Below are 17,489 nucleotides of genomic sequence, written 5' to 3'. Positions count from 1 at the left end.
GAGCACTCACAATCATGGTGCATGAGCTGTGTGTCTGACACACGCACAGATGACGGCCGACTGCATGCGGCATTGATGCTGTGCATGACTCCGAATCAGGCCCATGGCGTGTTCATGAATTAATGCTGAGGATTAGCTGATGTGTCGTGTCCTACTTTACTGTATATGTGTGTGATCTGTCACCATCCACGTGCCCAATTTGTGCTCTCATCCCTGGCGCTCTTCTAGTTACTGTGTGGGGATGTGCGGGGACGGAGCCAATGACTGTGGAGCGTTGAAAGCCGCCGACGTGGGAATCTCTCTGTCTGACGCCGAAGCCTCGATCGCCTCTCCGTTCACCTCCAAGCTGAGTAACATCGAGTGTGTCCCCATAGTCATTCGGTCAGTAGATAGCGGACATTTGTTATCATCTATTAGAAAGTTATTATTAACCCCTTAAGGACGCGGCCTATTTGGGCCCAAAGGACGCAGCCCTATTTTTCAAATCAGACATGTGTCAATTTATGTGGGAATAACTTTCTAATGCTTTTACTTATCCAACTGATTTTGAGATTGTTTTCTCGTGACACATTGTACTTTAAGTTAGTGGCAAATTTTGGTCGATACAGTCTGTGTTTTTTTGTGAAAAGTACCAAAATTTGGAAAAAAAACTGAAAATTTTGCAAAATGTTAAATTTTCTGCTTGTGAGACAAATAATCATACCACTCAAAATAGTTAATAACTAACAAAGACCATATGTCTACTTTATGTTGCCATCATTATTTCAGCCTCCTTTTAATTTTTTTGGACACTAGGAGGCTTAAAATATAAATAGCAAATTCTCAAATTTTCAAGAAAATTTCAAACACTGATTTTTTTAGGGACCAGTTCAGTTCTGATGTGACTTTGAGGGACTTGTATGTGAGACACCCCCATAAATGATGCCATTTCAAAAACTGCACCCCTCACAGTATTCAAAACAGCATTTTGGAAGTTTGTTAACCCTTTAGGTGTTTCACAGGAATTAAAACAAAGTGTAGGTGAAATTTCAAAATTTCATTTTTTTAGCAGATTTTCAATTTTAATACATTTTTCTAAGGAACACAGTAGATTTTACTAGAGAAATGTGACTAAAAATTGATTCCCCCAATTCTTTTGTTTTCATAAATATCCTATATGTGGCCCTAGTGTGCACGTTGACCAAACCGCAGGCTTCATAATAGAAGGAGCACCTACTTGATTTTGGAGCCTCCTTTTTATGAGATTATTTTTTATGCACCATGTAGGTTTCTAGGCACCATAAGATGCTAAAAGTTAGGAACCTCCCCCACAAGTGACCCCATTTTGCAAACTACACCCCTCAGGGAATTTATCTAGGGGTATAGTGTACATTTCAAACCCCCAGGGGTTTCACCAATTTTGGTACAACTGGGCTGTGAAAATGCAAAATTACATTTTTTTACACAAAAATGAAGTTCTGGCTCAAAATTTTTCATTTTCACAAGGAATGAAGGAGACAAAGCACCCCAAAATCTGTGCCGCAATTTCTCCCGAGTACGGCAATGCCTCATATGTGACCAAAAAATACCATTTGGGTGCATGGCAGGACTCAGAAGGGAAGGAGTGATTTTTGGATTTTGCAGCACAGATTCTGGTGGAATGTTGGTGGGTGCTATGTCGCATTAGCAAGACCCCCGAAGCACCAATACAGTGGAACCCCCCCACAAGTGACCCCATTTTGCAAACTACACCCCTCAGGGAATTCATCTATGGGTATAGTGAGTACTTCGACCCCACTGGTGTTTTGTCAAATTGTTAGGCATCGATACGTGAAAATGAAAAATGTCATTTTTTCCATTAATTTGTAGATTCACCCCATAATTTTATACTTCCACAAAGGGCAATAGTAGAAAAAGCACCCCAAAATTTGTTACACAATTTCTCCTGAGTATGGCAATACCCCATATATGGTTGTAAAACGCTATTTGGGCAGACAGCAGGCTTCAGAAGGGAAGGAGTGCCATTTTATCACAGAGTTTGCTGGAATGGTTTTCGGGCGCCATCTTGCATTTGCAGAGCCCATATTGTACCTGTGCAGTGGAAATCCCAAGCAAGTGATACCTTTTTGTTACTAGCCCCCCTCATGGAACTCACTTACGGCCGTAGTGAGCATTTTGACCCCACTGGTGTTTTGTCAAATTGTTATGGGCTGTGAAAATAAAAAAAAAACTATTTTTTTCCATTAATATGTAACTTTAGATCAAAATGTGCCATTTTCACAAGGGTTAATAGGAGAAATTGTGTAACATATTATGGGGTGCTTTTTCTCCTGAGTATGGCAATAGCATATATGTGTTTGTAAATTTCTGTTTGGACACATGGCAAGACTCAGAAGGGAAGGTAATGGCATGCGGCTCTTTGTACAAGCTGTGTGGAGTACATTAAAATTCAAGGGAAGTGTGATATATCTTAAAACAATCTTTGATACACAAGCCTGGTTGTGTGGGGCAGGTTTCACATTGGTAAGTTGTGTCCTTTCTTATCCCCTTTTTGTAGCATACTCTACATCGTTTCTGGGACCTTCCTTTCTTTCCAGTGTGGGGGACTTCACTCGGAAAATGTTGCCCTGGTACAATTCGCGAGGCCTCGCTTCCAGAAGTACTAGGGCCCCCCTGTTCCTGGTTGCCAAAAATAAGGGCCTTTATTACTGCCTCTTGGTACTCCAGGAATGTCCCCCTTTGGCCTGCAAATCGATGTAGTACAAATGCGTTGTACAGTGCCATTTGTACTATGTGTACAGCTAATTTTTTATACCAGAACCTTGTATTTCTCATAGCACTGTAAGGCTTCAGCACTTGATCTGACAGGTCGACCCCCCCCCATGTACCTATTATAATCTACAATGCAGTTGGGTTTTGGGGTTTCGGTACTTGTGCCCCGCACTGGGACAGGGGTGCTGCTATGGCCATGCACTGTTGTCAAGATAAGGACATCTCTCTTGTCCCTATACTTGACACACAGTACATTGTCGCTGCATAATGCCCTGCTCTCGCCCCTTCTAAGTGTTTGCCCAAGCAGCGACCTAGGGAGGCTTCTATTATTTTTACGTGCAGTGCCGCATGCCACAGTACTTCTGGAAGCGAGGCTTTTGAATAGTGGGACGCTGGTATAGAAATTATCCAGGTACAGGTGGTATCCCTGGTCCAGCAGTGGGTGCACCAAATCCCACACTATCTTCCCACTAATTCCGAGTAAGGGGGGGCATGGTGGGGGGTCTATTTTTGTGTCTCTACCTTCATATATCCTAAATTTGTGTGTGTACCCTGATGTACTCTCACACAGCTTGTACATCTTCACGCCATACCTTGCCCTCTTACTTGGCAGGTACTTGGCGGAATTGGAGCCTCCCTTTGAAATGTACCAGGGACTCATCTATTGAAATGTGCTTCTCGGGGATGTATGCCTGGGCAAACTTGGTACTAAAATGGTCTATTAGGGGTCTAAGTTTATATAACCGGTCATAATTGGGGTCATCCCGGGGTGGGCACTGTGCATTATCCCTATAATGGAGAAACCTAAGGATCGCTTCGAAGCGGGTCCTTGACATAGCCACACGGAACATTGGTGTATTGTATAAGATGTCTGTGCTCCAGTAGGACCTAATCGTGGGCTTCTTCACTAGCCCCATGCACAGTACAAGGCCCCAAAATATAACCATTTCATTTTTATGTACAGGGGTCCACTTGCGGGGCTGGGCATAATTAGAGGTGGGGTTTTGCTCAATAAATTGTTGGGCATAAACATTAGTCTGGGTGACCATTAGATCAACTAAATCATCACTAAAATTTTTTTTTAAAAAGTCCAGCTCTCTGAACCCTGCTGAATTAAATTGTATTCCTGGATTCCCTGTGAACTCAGGGACCTGGGGTACGTAGTTTTCAGGGGTTGTCCATGTGGGGTCAGAGGACTCGACTACTGCAGTGGGAGTCCTGCGTTGCCTCCTCGGGGGTTCATCAGAGTCACTAGATGATGAAGAGGATGACAAACGGAAATTTGTCTCATCCTCGCTAGCAGACTCAGTTTCAGAGGCCAGAAACGCGTATGCCTCCTCGGCAGTATATGTTCGTTGGGCCATAGTTTTATTGGTGTATGTATTTATGAGGTGCTTCAACACGTGTGGGGTTTTGTAGCACTGACAATGTGCAAATGCACTGCAAAAATTATGGTGTGCGAATGCACTGAAAAATTATGGGGTACAAATGCACTGAAAAATTATGGTGTACAAGTAACGCACAGAAAAAATTATGGGGTACAAATGCACCGAAAAATTATGGGGTACGAATAACGCACAGAAAAAATTATGGGGTACAAATGCACCGAAAAATTATGGGGTACGAGTAACGCACAGAAAAAATTATGGGGTACAAATGCACCGAAAAATTATGGGGTACGAGTAACGCACAGAAAAAATTATGGGGTACAAATGCACCGAAAAATTATGGGGTACGAATAACGCACAGAAAAAATTATGGGGTACAAATGCACAGAAAAATTATGTGGTACGAGTAACGCACATAAAAAATTATGGGGTACAAATGCACCGAAAAATTATGGGGTACGAATAACGCACAGAAAAATTATGGTGTACGGATAAGGTACAGAAAAATTATACGGATCACAACACACAAAATTAGGTGGTGACTACAGGGAGGGTGATCACAGCACAGATGACCACAGGGAGGGTGATCCCAGCACAGATGACCACAGGGAGGGTGATATAGGCAGGGGTGACCACAGGGAGGGTGATCCCAGCACAGATGACCACAGGGAGGTTGATATAGGCAGGGGTGACCACAGGGAGGGTGATCCCTGCACAGATGACCACAGGGAGGGTGATATAGGCAGAGGTGACCACAGGGAGGGTGATCCCTGCACAGATGACCACAGGGAGGGTGATATAGGCAGGGGTGACCACAGGGAGGGTGATCCCTGCACAGATGACCACAGGGAGGGTGATATAGGCAGGGGTATTGTGGTGATCAGCGCAATTTTACACAGCCTAAACTCTGAGACAGCTCTGACACAGCTTCTCCTTCCAAGGCTCTAACACAGTGAGAGGGTTAGAGCCCGGGAAGAGAAGCAAAACACCCCTTTTACAATAGAAAGGCTGTGATTGGTGTAGTCAGGACTGACTGACCAATCACAGCGATTGGCGGGGCGGGACCACTCTGATTGGTCCGCGGGCGCACTGACACGATCGGCTGCTGTTGATGACAGCAGCCATCTATACTATGTCGCCTTGTCACTTGACAAGGCGACATGACACAGCGGGGACGTACCTGTACCGCAAGGTGCGCGAACTACCCCGCTGCCGTGACGTACAGGTACGTCCGCGGGCGGGAAGGGGTTAATTATATACAATATTATTGCTGATTTAGCCTCTTTCCTTCTTCCTACAAGTCTAATGTGTTGAAGACTCGCACTCATTTGCATATAGTGCCACTGGCTCTATCTGGGGTGGGGCTTCAGCAAATAAGTGGGAGGGCTCTAGATTTAAAGCTACAGTACAGCAAACTGTAGTAATTTTGTGTTTGATGCTTGCAGTGACCGGGACACTTTGCATTTTGTGTGTTCTCATTATTTTGGTCCTTTACCTCAGACTGACTGGTTTTTGGCTTTGCAGGGAGGGTCGCTGCTCGCTGGAGACTTCGTTTGAGGTGTTTAAGTACATGGCGATGTACAGTTTGACGCAGTTTATATCCGTGCTCCTCTTGTACACGGTGAGTGCCGCCCACTTGGTTACAGGGAAGGTGCGGCCTTGTTCCTCGCAGGAAATTAGGGGCAAGTTTGTCTCATGCAGTAGCTGGACGTACGTGACCCGAAGGTTTTTTTTTTTTTCTACAAGCTGCATCATTGAATCGGAAAGCTTTATTCATCCATTCCTAAGGATAACACAAACAAAATACTCTGTATAAATCCAGCTTTTTATTATTTTCCCTGATAGTTTTTGCTGCATTTGTCCCAGGGACCATTTCAGTTTTTGTCGGTGGTGCAATCATCTATTCCTCCCCTGATTTGGTGCTTTTCCCATAAAATAAGAATTCAAATCAAATTTGATCTTCATGATGAAGCTTTTATTTGGAAATGCACTGACCTCTTACAGGCTGTTATATGATAGCAGTTTTAATTATACATGTGTTCCAATCAATGAATTAGGTACTTGTGTATTATAGCGGCGCCCCCGATTTCCATCGCGTGATGTTTAAATCGCATCGCATGCCATGCACCCGATGGCATGCGATGCGATTTTTGGCCCCTATACGATGGAAGATTGTATAAGCACCCTAAAGGGTGCTTTTAAGCACCGTAATGGGTGCTTACAATGTTAAATGCACCCCCACTATAAACGTGAACCCGAAGCGTGGCGAGCGGCGGCGGTACGCGTCCTCCGACCTTTTCATACCCCCACTATCCACGTCGGCGTGGAGTTGAGAATAGAAAGTGTGGCGAGCGCAGCGAGCCCGAAGCGTGGCGAGCGCAGCGAGGGGACGCGGATACCTTCACAGGTATCGTAGTCCCCTTGCGGGCTTCACAGGTATCCGCGTCCCCTCGCGGGGCTCGCCACACTTTCTATTCTCAACTCCACGCCGACGTGGATAGTGGGGGTATGAAAAGGTCGGAGGACGCGTACCGCTGCGCTCGCCACGCTTCGGGTTCACGTTTATAGTGGGGGGGTGGCGTGGGGGTGCATTTAACATTGTAAGCACCCATTAGGGTGCTTATACAATGTTTAATCGCATCGCATCGCATTGTATGGCATTGTATGCCATATACAATGTCATACAATTTAAAAATTGTATGGCATTGTACAATATCTCGCGATATCGCGTCGCATCGCATACCATCGTATGCCTTATGGTATGTGATGGGCGCCGCCAAAATACACAAGTACCATGAATTATGTTTTAGATGTGTTTTTAGCATTCTGATGACTTGCAGAAGATTAATGCCATATGTTCTCCTTTACCAGGTGGGCACGAACCTGGGCGATCTCCAGTTCCTCTTATTTGACCTGGTCATTACCACCACCGTGGCCATTTTAATGGGGAGAACCGGCCCAGCAAGCGAGCTAGGGTTAAAGTCCCCGCTTGGTACATTGATCAGTATGTCTGTCCTGGGGAGCCTCATTATCCAGACCAGCCTCATCCTCCTGGTTCTGCTGATCTCCTACTTCCTCACTACCTCCCAGCCATGGTACGTACCTCATTCCTGCTCCCAGCCGTGGTACGTACCTCATTCCTGCTCCCAGCCGTGGTACGTACCTCATTCCTGCTCCCAGCCGTGGTACGTACCTCATTCCTGCTCCCAGACGTGGTACGTACCTCATTCCTGCTCCCAGCCGTGGTACGTACCTCATTCCTGCTCCCAGCCGTGGTACGTACCTCATTCCTGCTCCCAGCCGTGGTACGTACCTCATTCCTGCTCCCAGCCGTGGTACGTACCTCATTCCTGCTCCCAGCCGTGGTACGTACCTCATTCCTGCTCCCAGCCGTGGTACGTACCTCATTCCTGCTCCCAGCCGTGGTACGTACCTCATTCCTGCTCCCAGCCGTGGTACGTACCTCATTCCTGCTCCCAGCCGTGGTACGTACCTCATTCCTGCTCCCAGCCGTGGTACGTACCTCATTCCTGCTCCCAGCCGTGGTACGTACCTCATTCCTGCTCAGTCTTCTCAGTTACTCACTGCAGGTCATGGTGTTGGGATTTCCCTGTATAATATATGCACAGTAATCCCATTGGTTAGATTCAGTTGCTCTATGCATATGGCAGTAACGATACTGCAGGCACTACAATCACTCAGTAAGTGCCCTTTGTGCTCCCAGGTTTGTCCCGGTAAATATGACCAGCCCGGCGCTGAATCACTTGCCAAACTACGAGAATACGGCTGTGTTCGGTGTGTCCGGTCTCCAGTATCTGATCCTCGCCGTCGTCCTGTCCAAGGGTTATCCCTTCCGGAAGCCGCTGTATACCAACAGTAAGTACCCGGTTACCACTACAGATACGCCCCTTACCCCGTACACTACTGTGTGCTACCCCCAAGAGCTTGCACTCTTTCTATTGAGTTTAGGAGTCCTGAAGCCGGATTGCTTCAGAGAGAGAGAGAGAGACTCCGGTGTCTGCGCGGGGTGCATCCCCATAAAGTCGTGGTCACTTACTGGCATGAAGCCCAGTAATCCAGTCCCGCCCTCTTGTGTCATGTGATGAGATAGGAGGATGTCCCGCCCACTTGTGTCATGTGATGAGATAGGAGGATGTCCCGCCCTCTTGTGTCATGTGATGAGATAGGAGGATGTCCCGCCCTCTTGTGTCATGTGATGAGATAGGAGGATGTCCCGCCCTCTTGTGTCATGCGATGAGATAGGAGGATGTCCCGCCCTCTTGTGTCATGCGATGAGATAGGAGGATGTCCCGCCCTCTTGTGTCATGCGATGAGATAGGAGGATGTCCCGCCCACTTGTGTCATGCGATGAGATAGGAGGATGTCCCGCCCTCTTGTGTCATGCGATGAGATAGGAGGATGTCCCGCCCTCTTGTGTCATGTGATGAGATAGGAGGTCTCCCGCCCTCTTGTGTCATGCGATGAGATAGGAGGATGTCCCGCCCTCTTGTGTCATGTGTTGAGATAGGAGGATGTCCCGCCCTCTTGTGTCATGTGATGAGATAGGAGGATGTCCCGCCCTCTTGTGTCATGTGATGAGATAGGAGGATGTCCCGCCCTCTTGTGTCATGTGATGAGATAGGAGGATGTCTCGCCCTCTTGTGTCATGTGATGAGATAGGAGGATGTCCCGCCCACTTGTGTCATGTGCTGAGATAGGAGGATGTCCCGCCCACTTGTGTCATGTGATGAGATAGGAGGATGTCTCGCCCTCTTGTGTCATGTGCTGAGATAGGAGGATGTCCCGCCCACTTGTGTCATGTGCTGAGATAGGAGGATGTCCCGCCCACTTGTGTCATGTGCTGAGATAGGAGGATGTCCCGCCCACTTGTGTCATGTGCTGAGATAGGAGGATGTCCCGCCCTCTTGTGTCATGTGATGAGATAGGAGGATGTCCCGCCCTCTTGTGTCATGTGATGAGATAGGAGGATGTCCCGTCCACTTGTGTCATGTGATGAGATAGGAGGATGTCCCGCCCTCTTGTGTCATGTGATGAGATAGGAGGATGTCCCGCCCACTTGTGTCATGTGATGAGATAGGAGGATGTCCCGCCCACTTGTGTCATGTGATGAGATAGGAGGATGTCCCGCCCTCTTGTGTCATGTGATGAGATAGGAGGATGTCCCGCCCACTTGTGTCATGTGATGAGATAGGAGGATGCCCCGCCCTCTTGTGTCATGTGATGAGATAGGAGGATGTCCCGCCCTCTTGTGTCATGTGATGAGATAGGAGGATGTCCCGACCTCTTGTGTCATGTGATGAGATAGGAGGATGTCCCGCCCACTTGTGTCATGTGATGAGATAGGAGGATGTCATGCCCTCTTGTGTCATGTGATGAGATGGGAGGATGTCCCGCCCTCTTGTGTCATGTGATGAGATGGGAGGATGTCCCGCCCTCTTGTGTCATGTGATGAGATAGGAGGATGGCCCGAGCATGTACCTCAGCTATTAGGCCTCCTCACAATCCCTGACTTACAATGTCGCTGTGTGTGGTGGTGACGTTAGAACCCTCCTCTGACGTCCTCTCCTGTCTGTTATTATTCCCTCGCAGTTCTCTTCCTCATCGCCCTGATCTTGCTGCTCGCCATGATGCTCTGGATCATCTTCTACCCGTTGGGGTTCATGGTGACCCTACTGGACCTGAAAGTCATCAGCGACTTAGACTTCAAGTTTGTGCTGGTTGGAACTGTCGCTGTGAACTTCATAGCCGCCGCCATCATCGAGGTGAGTGTTAGCGCGGGCGGGCCTCAGGATCGGTTGTTCTGTGCATTCTGGGTGCTCGGTAAGACGAGACAAGGCCACCTGATAAGGACAGTAGGTGACGGCAGTGTCTCCGGCACAAGCTGGAAGTGGCAGGTTTATGGGGGGGGGGGGCAGTTGGCAGCTGTATGTTCTGCTTGTGGTTCTCTGACGCGCACTTTCTGAGTCATGTCTACGATTCAAAGATGCAGAGTTGGGTGATGCAGGAGCAGTGCTCTTATCCCAGGCATTATACAACCTCTCCTCGCTGGCCATTCCTGGGGAAGGGTTGGGTCTCCGGTGAGCCGGGACCTTGGCTTTGTCAGAGTCACAATCTCCTGTATTATGATATTTGAGAACTCCTAACGTCTGTGGAATAGGTTCTGCCCTTAATCTGGATAGCTGTAACTATTACGGACCGGCGTGCCCAGGCCGGATTCCTATCTGCAGCAGCAGCTGAGCAGGACCCTTGTGCCACCTAGATAGCACATTGCCCCAAGGTACCACCACAGAAAGGCTGCTGGACCTGGTGTATTGGAGTCACCTTGGCCAGAGATGTGCATGTTCTGACCTCCACACTGTCCTATACCTCTGCGCATCTTTGGATGAATTGTAAATATTCTCTATGAAGTATGGATGGTGGAGATGTTATATTTAGGGTCTTGTGATAGGGTAAAGAGGTCCTCCTGGGCGGGTACTGAGGTCCTCCTGGGTGATCAGTTTCCTCCTCCCCTCTTTGGATATCATGTCTAGCTTGGAAATAGTAGCAGATCTGAGGGGAAGGGACGATACCATCTCCCCCGCGACATATGGTGGGTGCGGCGCATCTCTTTCTATCACAGGTTCATATGCCCCAAGTCCCCAGGTTGAGGGGTGCAGGACATTGCAGGTGTCCATAACCAGAAGTGAATTTAGGGGTAGCGTCCCTAGAAGAAAATATTATTGGATGCCCCCTAACAAATGCCTTTAGCCTCAGCAGTCGCGGCTGTTCAGCTGCAGAGCCGGCTCTGTATAGACCTCAGTATAATGTCACTTTTGACTCAGGCTCTGTCTCCTGGTCCTGAAGCTGTAGCTGCAAATAGGCCGGTACGCTGCAACTTCCTCTGGTGTGGGGGGAGGAGGCGGGTGGTTCCCTGGCCTGCTGCACCACCCCCAGGAGGTGACACACCTAGCCACCTGCCTAGTGGGCAATCCGCCACTGTCCATAGCCACATTGCACCGTACCCTGAGTCCCCGGTGCTGCACATTCCTGTCTGTAGTCCATTTGCACTATGCCCTAATAATGAGCCATGGGACCGCAATAGCCAACTTGGGGGCCCTGCAGGCATAAGAGTGGCCCCCACGGGGTATTTGGACAGCTGGAGATCCCTACCTGGGTGCGCTTGTGGAGCGGTTACTGTATTATACTTTGTCCTCCCACTGTTATTAGATGTACAATACTTCCCAGGTCATACTGCACCTATACATCCCGTCAGACGTGCTAGGTCCCTGGGACTGTGATACGTCCTCGTAGCACCTGGCGCCAGATGTTTGTGTTACACACTGAGGCTCGTGTATCCTGTGTTGCCAGTAACGGCGGCATGCGGTGAGTGCAGACCGTGCTCGCCCAGACATGTTCCGACGTTGCAGACCTGCCTGGGGCACACACCAGGGCTGCTCAGGGTTCCCTCTGTTATATTACAGTTCTGTAAGTGCAGAATATATGAAGGCGTGGCTCAGTGGTTGCCGGGGGGTTACATGCTCCTTGCCTGGTTTCTTGCTTGCAGGTGCACAAGCATTCCCAGAATCTGTCACTTCCAGGTAATGCTGTACACACTGCGCTCCCCCGGGACCTTTCACCTCTGTCTCCTCTAAGGCGGCAGCCATTTTTGGAGGTCCGTTTCAGCAGAGTCGATGCAGACGTCCACCAAGCCACTGCTTCAGCTGCGCTGGGATTGTTACGCCGCTGCCGGCTCCTGGGAACGGTCCTCTCTCTGTGTCCGACTCCCAGAGAACATTACAGCTCTACATGTATAGTGGTTCCCTGGGTATATCCTGGATTCCTGGCCTGTGTCACCCATTAAGACTACTCCGTGCCTTGTTCCTGTCCGTGTCGCCTTATATGACCCCCGGAACCCTGTCCCTGATATTTGCAGGCTCCTCACTCTTTCCCCCCGCTCTCTTGCAGGTTGCCCTGGACCACGGGTACTTGAACTGCCTGCGGAAGCTGAGGAAGAGGAAAGAATCCAAGAAAGCTTACAAGAGACTGGCACGCTACCTCCAAGGGCAGAACTCGTGGCCCCCCATAAATCAGACTCTGTACCCCAGCTATACCAAGCCGTCCAGGTAGCAGGACCCGCCAGGCCTTCTCTGCTATGGGACTCGCTAGTGGGATATTACAGAGGACATGGAAAATGCTGCGATTAAACTGTTTTTGACCCCAGAGAAGATAATTACATGACACTGAATACAAAGCCCAGAGATAAACATTGTATCGCTCAGGATCGGAGCCTGGAGGAGTCAAATTTCCCCTAACGTGTCCCAGGCGTGCAGGCCTCGCTTACGGCCGCCCCGAAGGCTTCGGTGACTCACAGGCTGTCAGGATCCAGATACACAACAGGCGCCTTGTAACAACGCTAATCAGGACACAGGTCTATAGCTGCTGTAACGGGGCATAGCCAGCTGCGTAACACACTGGTACTAGTAACATTGGCATACGTGGCACAGCAACTGCGTAACACACTGGTACTAGTAACATTGGCGTACGTAGCACAGCAACTGTGTAATGCACTGGTACTAGTAATACTGGCGTACGTGGCACAGCAACTGCGTAATGCACTGGCACTAGGAACACTGGCATATGTGGCACAGCAACTGCGTAATGCACTGGTGCTAGGAACACTGGCGTACGTGGCACAGCAACTGCGTAATGCACTGGCACTAGGAACACTGGCGTACGTAGCACAGCAACTGTGTAATGCACTGGTACTAGTAATACTGGCGTACGTGGCACAGCAACTGCGTAATGCACTGGTACCAGTAGCACTGGTGTATGTAGCACAGCACCTGCGTAATGCACTGGTGCTAGGAACACTGGCGTACGTGGCACAGCAACTGCGTAACACACTGGTACTAGTAACACTGGCATACGTAGCACAGCAACTGCGTAACACACTGGTACTAGTAACACTGGCGTACGTAGCACAGCAACTGCGTAACACACTGGTATTAGTAACACTGGCCTATGTAGCACAGCAACTGCGTAACACACTGGTACTAGTAACACTGGCGTATGTGGCACAGCAACTGCGTAACACACTGGTACTAGTAACACTGGCGTACGTAGCACAGCAACTGCGTAACACACTGGTATTAGTAACACTGGCCTATGTAGCACAGCAACTGCGTAACACACTGGTACTAGTAACACTGGCGTATGTGGCACAGCAACTGCGTAACACACTGGTACTAGTAACACTGGCCTATGTAGCACAGCAACTGCGTAACACACTGGTACTAGTAACACTGGCATATGTAGCACAGCAACTGTGTAATGTGCTGGTACTAGTAACACTGGCGTACGTAGCACAGCAACTGCGTAACACACTGGTACTAGTAACACTGGCCTATGTAGCACAGCAACTGCGTAACACACTGGTATTAGTAACACTGGCCTATGTAGCACAGCAACTGTGTAACACACTGGTACTAGTAACACTGGCGTACGTAGCACAGCAACTGCGTAACACACTGGTATTAGTAACACTGGCCTATGTAGCACAGCAACTGTGTAACACACTGGTACTAGTAACACTGGCCTATGTAGCACAGCAAAGCCTAAATAATAGCCACAGGTTAGTTACAGCCACGGAGGCCACAGGACGCACATTCTTCCCCACTATTGTGTGCGCCCGTTCCTTGTAGTTGCTCTGTGATCCTCTGCGCTGTGCGTTCTGCGTCCAGTGGACGCACAATATAAACTTGAAGGTTGAGATACCAGTTCCGGTACGTGATATCAATTCATTCCCGGAGGATATTAATCGTGTCTCTCTCCGACCTTCTTCTTTTTGTTTTTTTGTGGTTCCTGCATACTGGACGCCGCGTGGGCGCAGGAGAGGCTCTGTACACTGAGCGTCAGATATCTAGCTGCGCAGTAACGCTGTGCGGTGTAATTGCCCTGTCCCATAGACTGTAGGAATGTTCCTATTGTCACTGTAGGTAACCGTTGCACTCCGTCCTCTCTGCAGCCATAAATACAGATATTATCTTTTTGTTTGTTTACATGGTGCTGGGCAGGCTCTGAAACGTGGCCAAGACGAGTTCTTTCTGCCCGTCTCAGCCACGTTAGTGACCCTGGAATTGTGGGTTTTAGTTGTGATTGTTTCTGTGTTTTCTGAGTCTGTGAAACGCGTTTACAGGATGTGTAAGGACTGAGACCGTTCTCGTCTGATGTTTCTGTCCCTGACCATGGTGACGGACACAGCCGTGCAGTGCCGGGAGTCACATCTGAGTTTGTTTTTTGTTTATTTGTGAATGCGTTTATATGTGTGTGGCTATGTGGTAAATCTCTGCATTTATTTGCACTATGTGGGTAGAAGTCTGCGCAATCCCTCGCTCTACTGAACTTCCAATATCTGTACCCCCGTGGGAAGAGCGATCAGACGCTGGTTTATGGGCCCGTTTGCAGCAGGTGAATTAAGTGATTCTGCAGGTATGGCTGTAGGGCCTGTTACCAATAGGAAGCACATTACAGAGACGGTGCAGTTGTCTGTACCCAGAGCTGCAGAGAGTTAAAGCTCCTTCAAACTATGGGTCTGATTCAGCAAAAAAACATACCACTGGGTAACACCATGCTGCACTGCAGGGGGGCAGATGTAACGGGTCCAGATAGATTTAGATTAGGCTTGGGTGTGTTCAAACAGAAATAGACTTTGCAGCCGGTATTTACCCTGCACAGAAACAATATAACCCACTGAAATCTTCATGTTTCATCAGCCCCACCTGCGGCGCAGCATAGCGTTGCCCAGTTTCATGCTTTTTACTTTGCTAATAATGCTGAAGGTATTTCTTGTAGTAAGCACTGTTAGCCACTTGGGGGTGCTGTGCTCTTCTGTATAAACAGGCAATTAATACCCCCCCCCCCACACACACACACACACACACACACACACACACACCCCGCCCCAAGGTAGCGTGTACCCCTTCTCATTCATTTACCTGACTGTGCCTGTATACCGGTCTTATTACTTCTAGTTCCCTTTCTCCTGTTTTAGTCAGTGATAAAATGCAAGTTGAAGGGGAGAGACAGATTCAGAAGCATTCTGGTGGTATAAAAAATACTGGGTTTAGGAAGACGACACTGTGAAATCTCGCCAATGAAGTAATGGAGTAGTCGGTATGTCCTTTGAATGGCGGGTGTTTCGGCCGGATTCAGTATGAAATCCCGGCGTTCAAAATCCCGACGCTGGAATCCCGACCGCCGAAATCCCGACAAGGGGGGGACGTGGATCGCCCCCCCTTGCGGGCTCGCTGCGCTCGGCACGCTAATTTGTTCTCCCTCCAGGGGTATCATGGACACCCACGGAGGGAGAAAGTGTCGGGATCCCGACCGCCGGGATTTAAACTGCATCCCGTTTCGGCCTGCTGTGTTATTGGAGTAACGGAGGAACAGGTGCAGTTACATAGACACTGAAATCTCTAATCTCATCAGAGCAAGTCATTTTTATGGTGGTAACGCCGCTTAGTAAACAGGTCCCGGCCAGTGACCTCCATGATATAACAACGCATGACGTTCTGCTTTGCCGAATAGAAGAAGAAAAATCTCCTTAAATACTAGATGAGCCTTTTTCACGAGGTGCAGAAATATATATTTATTAATGAAAATAATCTATGAAATGATTTATTGCAATGTTTCGGGGACTGAAATGCCAAAGACGGGCTCTGTGGGATCGTACCACTCAATAAAAGTCTATTTTTACCTTGCATTTCCCTGTGTGGTGTTTGTGGAGCGATGACGCTGCTCAGCTGCCTGCCGATGCTGCCGACACTGAGACAACGTGAGAATAAATGACGACTTGAGGTGATGTCCTGATTTCTCTCTGGACAGTTACATGTCTGCACCTACAGTACTGTAAACGTTTTATTATTGGACAGTACATGAGGAGCCTCCATGTTACAGGGGTAGTCGCTGGCTGAGTGCTGCATGAAGGACTAAAAGTCCCAGCAAGTCTAGGTTGACATGGGTTAGGTCGACAGGGTTATTAGGTCGACAGTCAAAAGGTTGACATGGGGTTTTTCACTCTCTTTTGAGCCGACATGTGCCGACAGGTGGTATTTCATGCCCTACCATCCACTAGGGCGTGGTGGGAGAATTAAATAGTGTGACCAGCGCAGCGAGGGGACACAGTGCACTTTAACAAGTGTCCATGTCGACTGACGACATTCAGGTAAAAAAAACAGTGAAAAACCCCATGTTGACCTTTTGACTGTCGACCTAACCCATGTTGACCTAATGACCCTGTCAACCTAACCCATGTCTACCTAGACTCATGTTGACCTAAATGCATGTCGACCTAATGGTGTCGACCAACTTGCTGGTGACCAACTGATCCACACCCATTTCTAGGATACAGAATTGGATACTATGACCATATATTGGATAAACTGAATCACCATTTACAGAATATAAGGCCCCCAGGAGAACAATGGGTAACCGCTTCTGGCCCCTGGGCCATCAGTTGGACATCCTCTTCTTAGAGGATGCCTAAAGTCACAAAAACAATCTACATAATGTACAGCAGTGTCACATTGTTTTCTCACTGGTTATTCTACCCATGATTCACCTCAGTTATGACCCATGATTCACCTCTTCTTCCTCCCTCCTCCGTTTGGCCTTTGAGGAGATACACGGCTTTTCACAGTCAGCTGCTTTGGTTTTTAGGCTAGTTTATGTTTTCCTGCATTTCTCTGCATTATTTGAACACTGCCTACAACAACTCAGTCTGCCTCCTCGTACGTCGCATTGGTCAATACTCTCCGTCACGGACAGCGAGCTGCTGGCACGTAAAATTGGGTGAGCGCGTGGCATGGCGAGGGGTGGAAAAAATGGAGAATGCACAGGGTATGGGGAACGCTCTGCTGTGCTCGCCGGAGCATTGAATACTGCCCATAATGTTTGGGGGTAGAACAGTAACAGAGTAATGGGCTGGTACATCTTCTGTCCACCATAAACCAGTTCTAAGCGAAGACTTCTCGTAGCTTCCCTCTCTCCGTGTGGGGTTCGTCCCTCTTTGTTTCTGTCCAGATCTATTTTGTTCCCTATACATTTCTGTAGGAACAATCTCTCAGGGCCGGTTATTTCATTTAACACAGTCACTCGATGAATGATTATATAATAGGCTTGTCAGCTGGCTATCGCCGCCGCAGTGGTCTCTCTCGCCGTATGCTGCACTCAGGTCTCATCGTGGCATTACCGCCATTCAGTGCGGATTACGGCGTGTTTGGCATTGTGGGCCCAGCTGGTTCCCCACGTTTGTACAGCGCTGTGGAACATGAATAAAGGGGGGGTACCGAT

General features: G+C 48.6%; 1 protein-coding gene across 4 annotated transcripts in view; it reads left to right on the top strand.

Moving 5' to 3' along the window:
• The window catches only part of ATP13A2 (ATPase cation transporting 13A2), a 76,578-nt gene extending 61,530 nt beyond the window's left edge, over nt 1–15,048 (top strand). For all 4 annotated transcript variants that reach the window (XM_083161867.1, XM_083161868.1, XM_083161866.1 and 1 more), the window contains 6 exons: nt 229–381; nt 5,664–5,760; nt 7,011–7,234; nt 7,864–8,015; nt 9,750–9,922; nt 12,105–15,048. In XM_083161867.1, the coding sequence (XP_083017993.1) occupies nt 229–381; nt 5,664–5,760; nt 7,011–7,234; nt 7,864–8,015; nt 9,750–9,922; nt 12,105–12,266 (961 nt within the window). In that variant the 3' untranslated portion in view covers nt 12,267–15,048. The remainder of the gene's footprint in view (nt 1–228; nt 382–5,663; nt 5,761–7,010; nt 7,235–7,863; nt 8,016–9,749; nt 9,923–12,104) is intronic.
• Nucleotides 15,049–17,489: the final 2,441 nt, after the last annotated feature.

Source organism: Crinia signifera, chromosome 19 (assembly GCF_055691185.1).
Source record: "Crinia signifera chromosome 19, ASM5569118v1, whole genome shotgun sequence".
NCBI lineage: Eukaryota > Metazoa > Chordata > Amphibia > Anura > Myobatrachidae > Crinia > Crinia signifera.
Note: the sequence above shows the minus strand (reverse complement) of the source record. Positions and strands in the feature narration are given on the sequence as shown.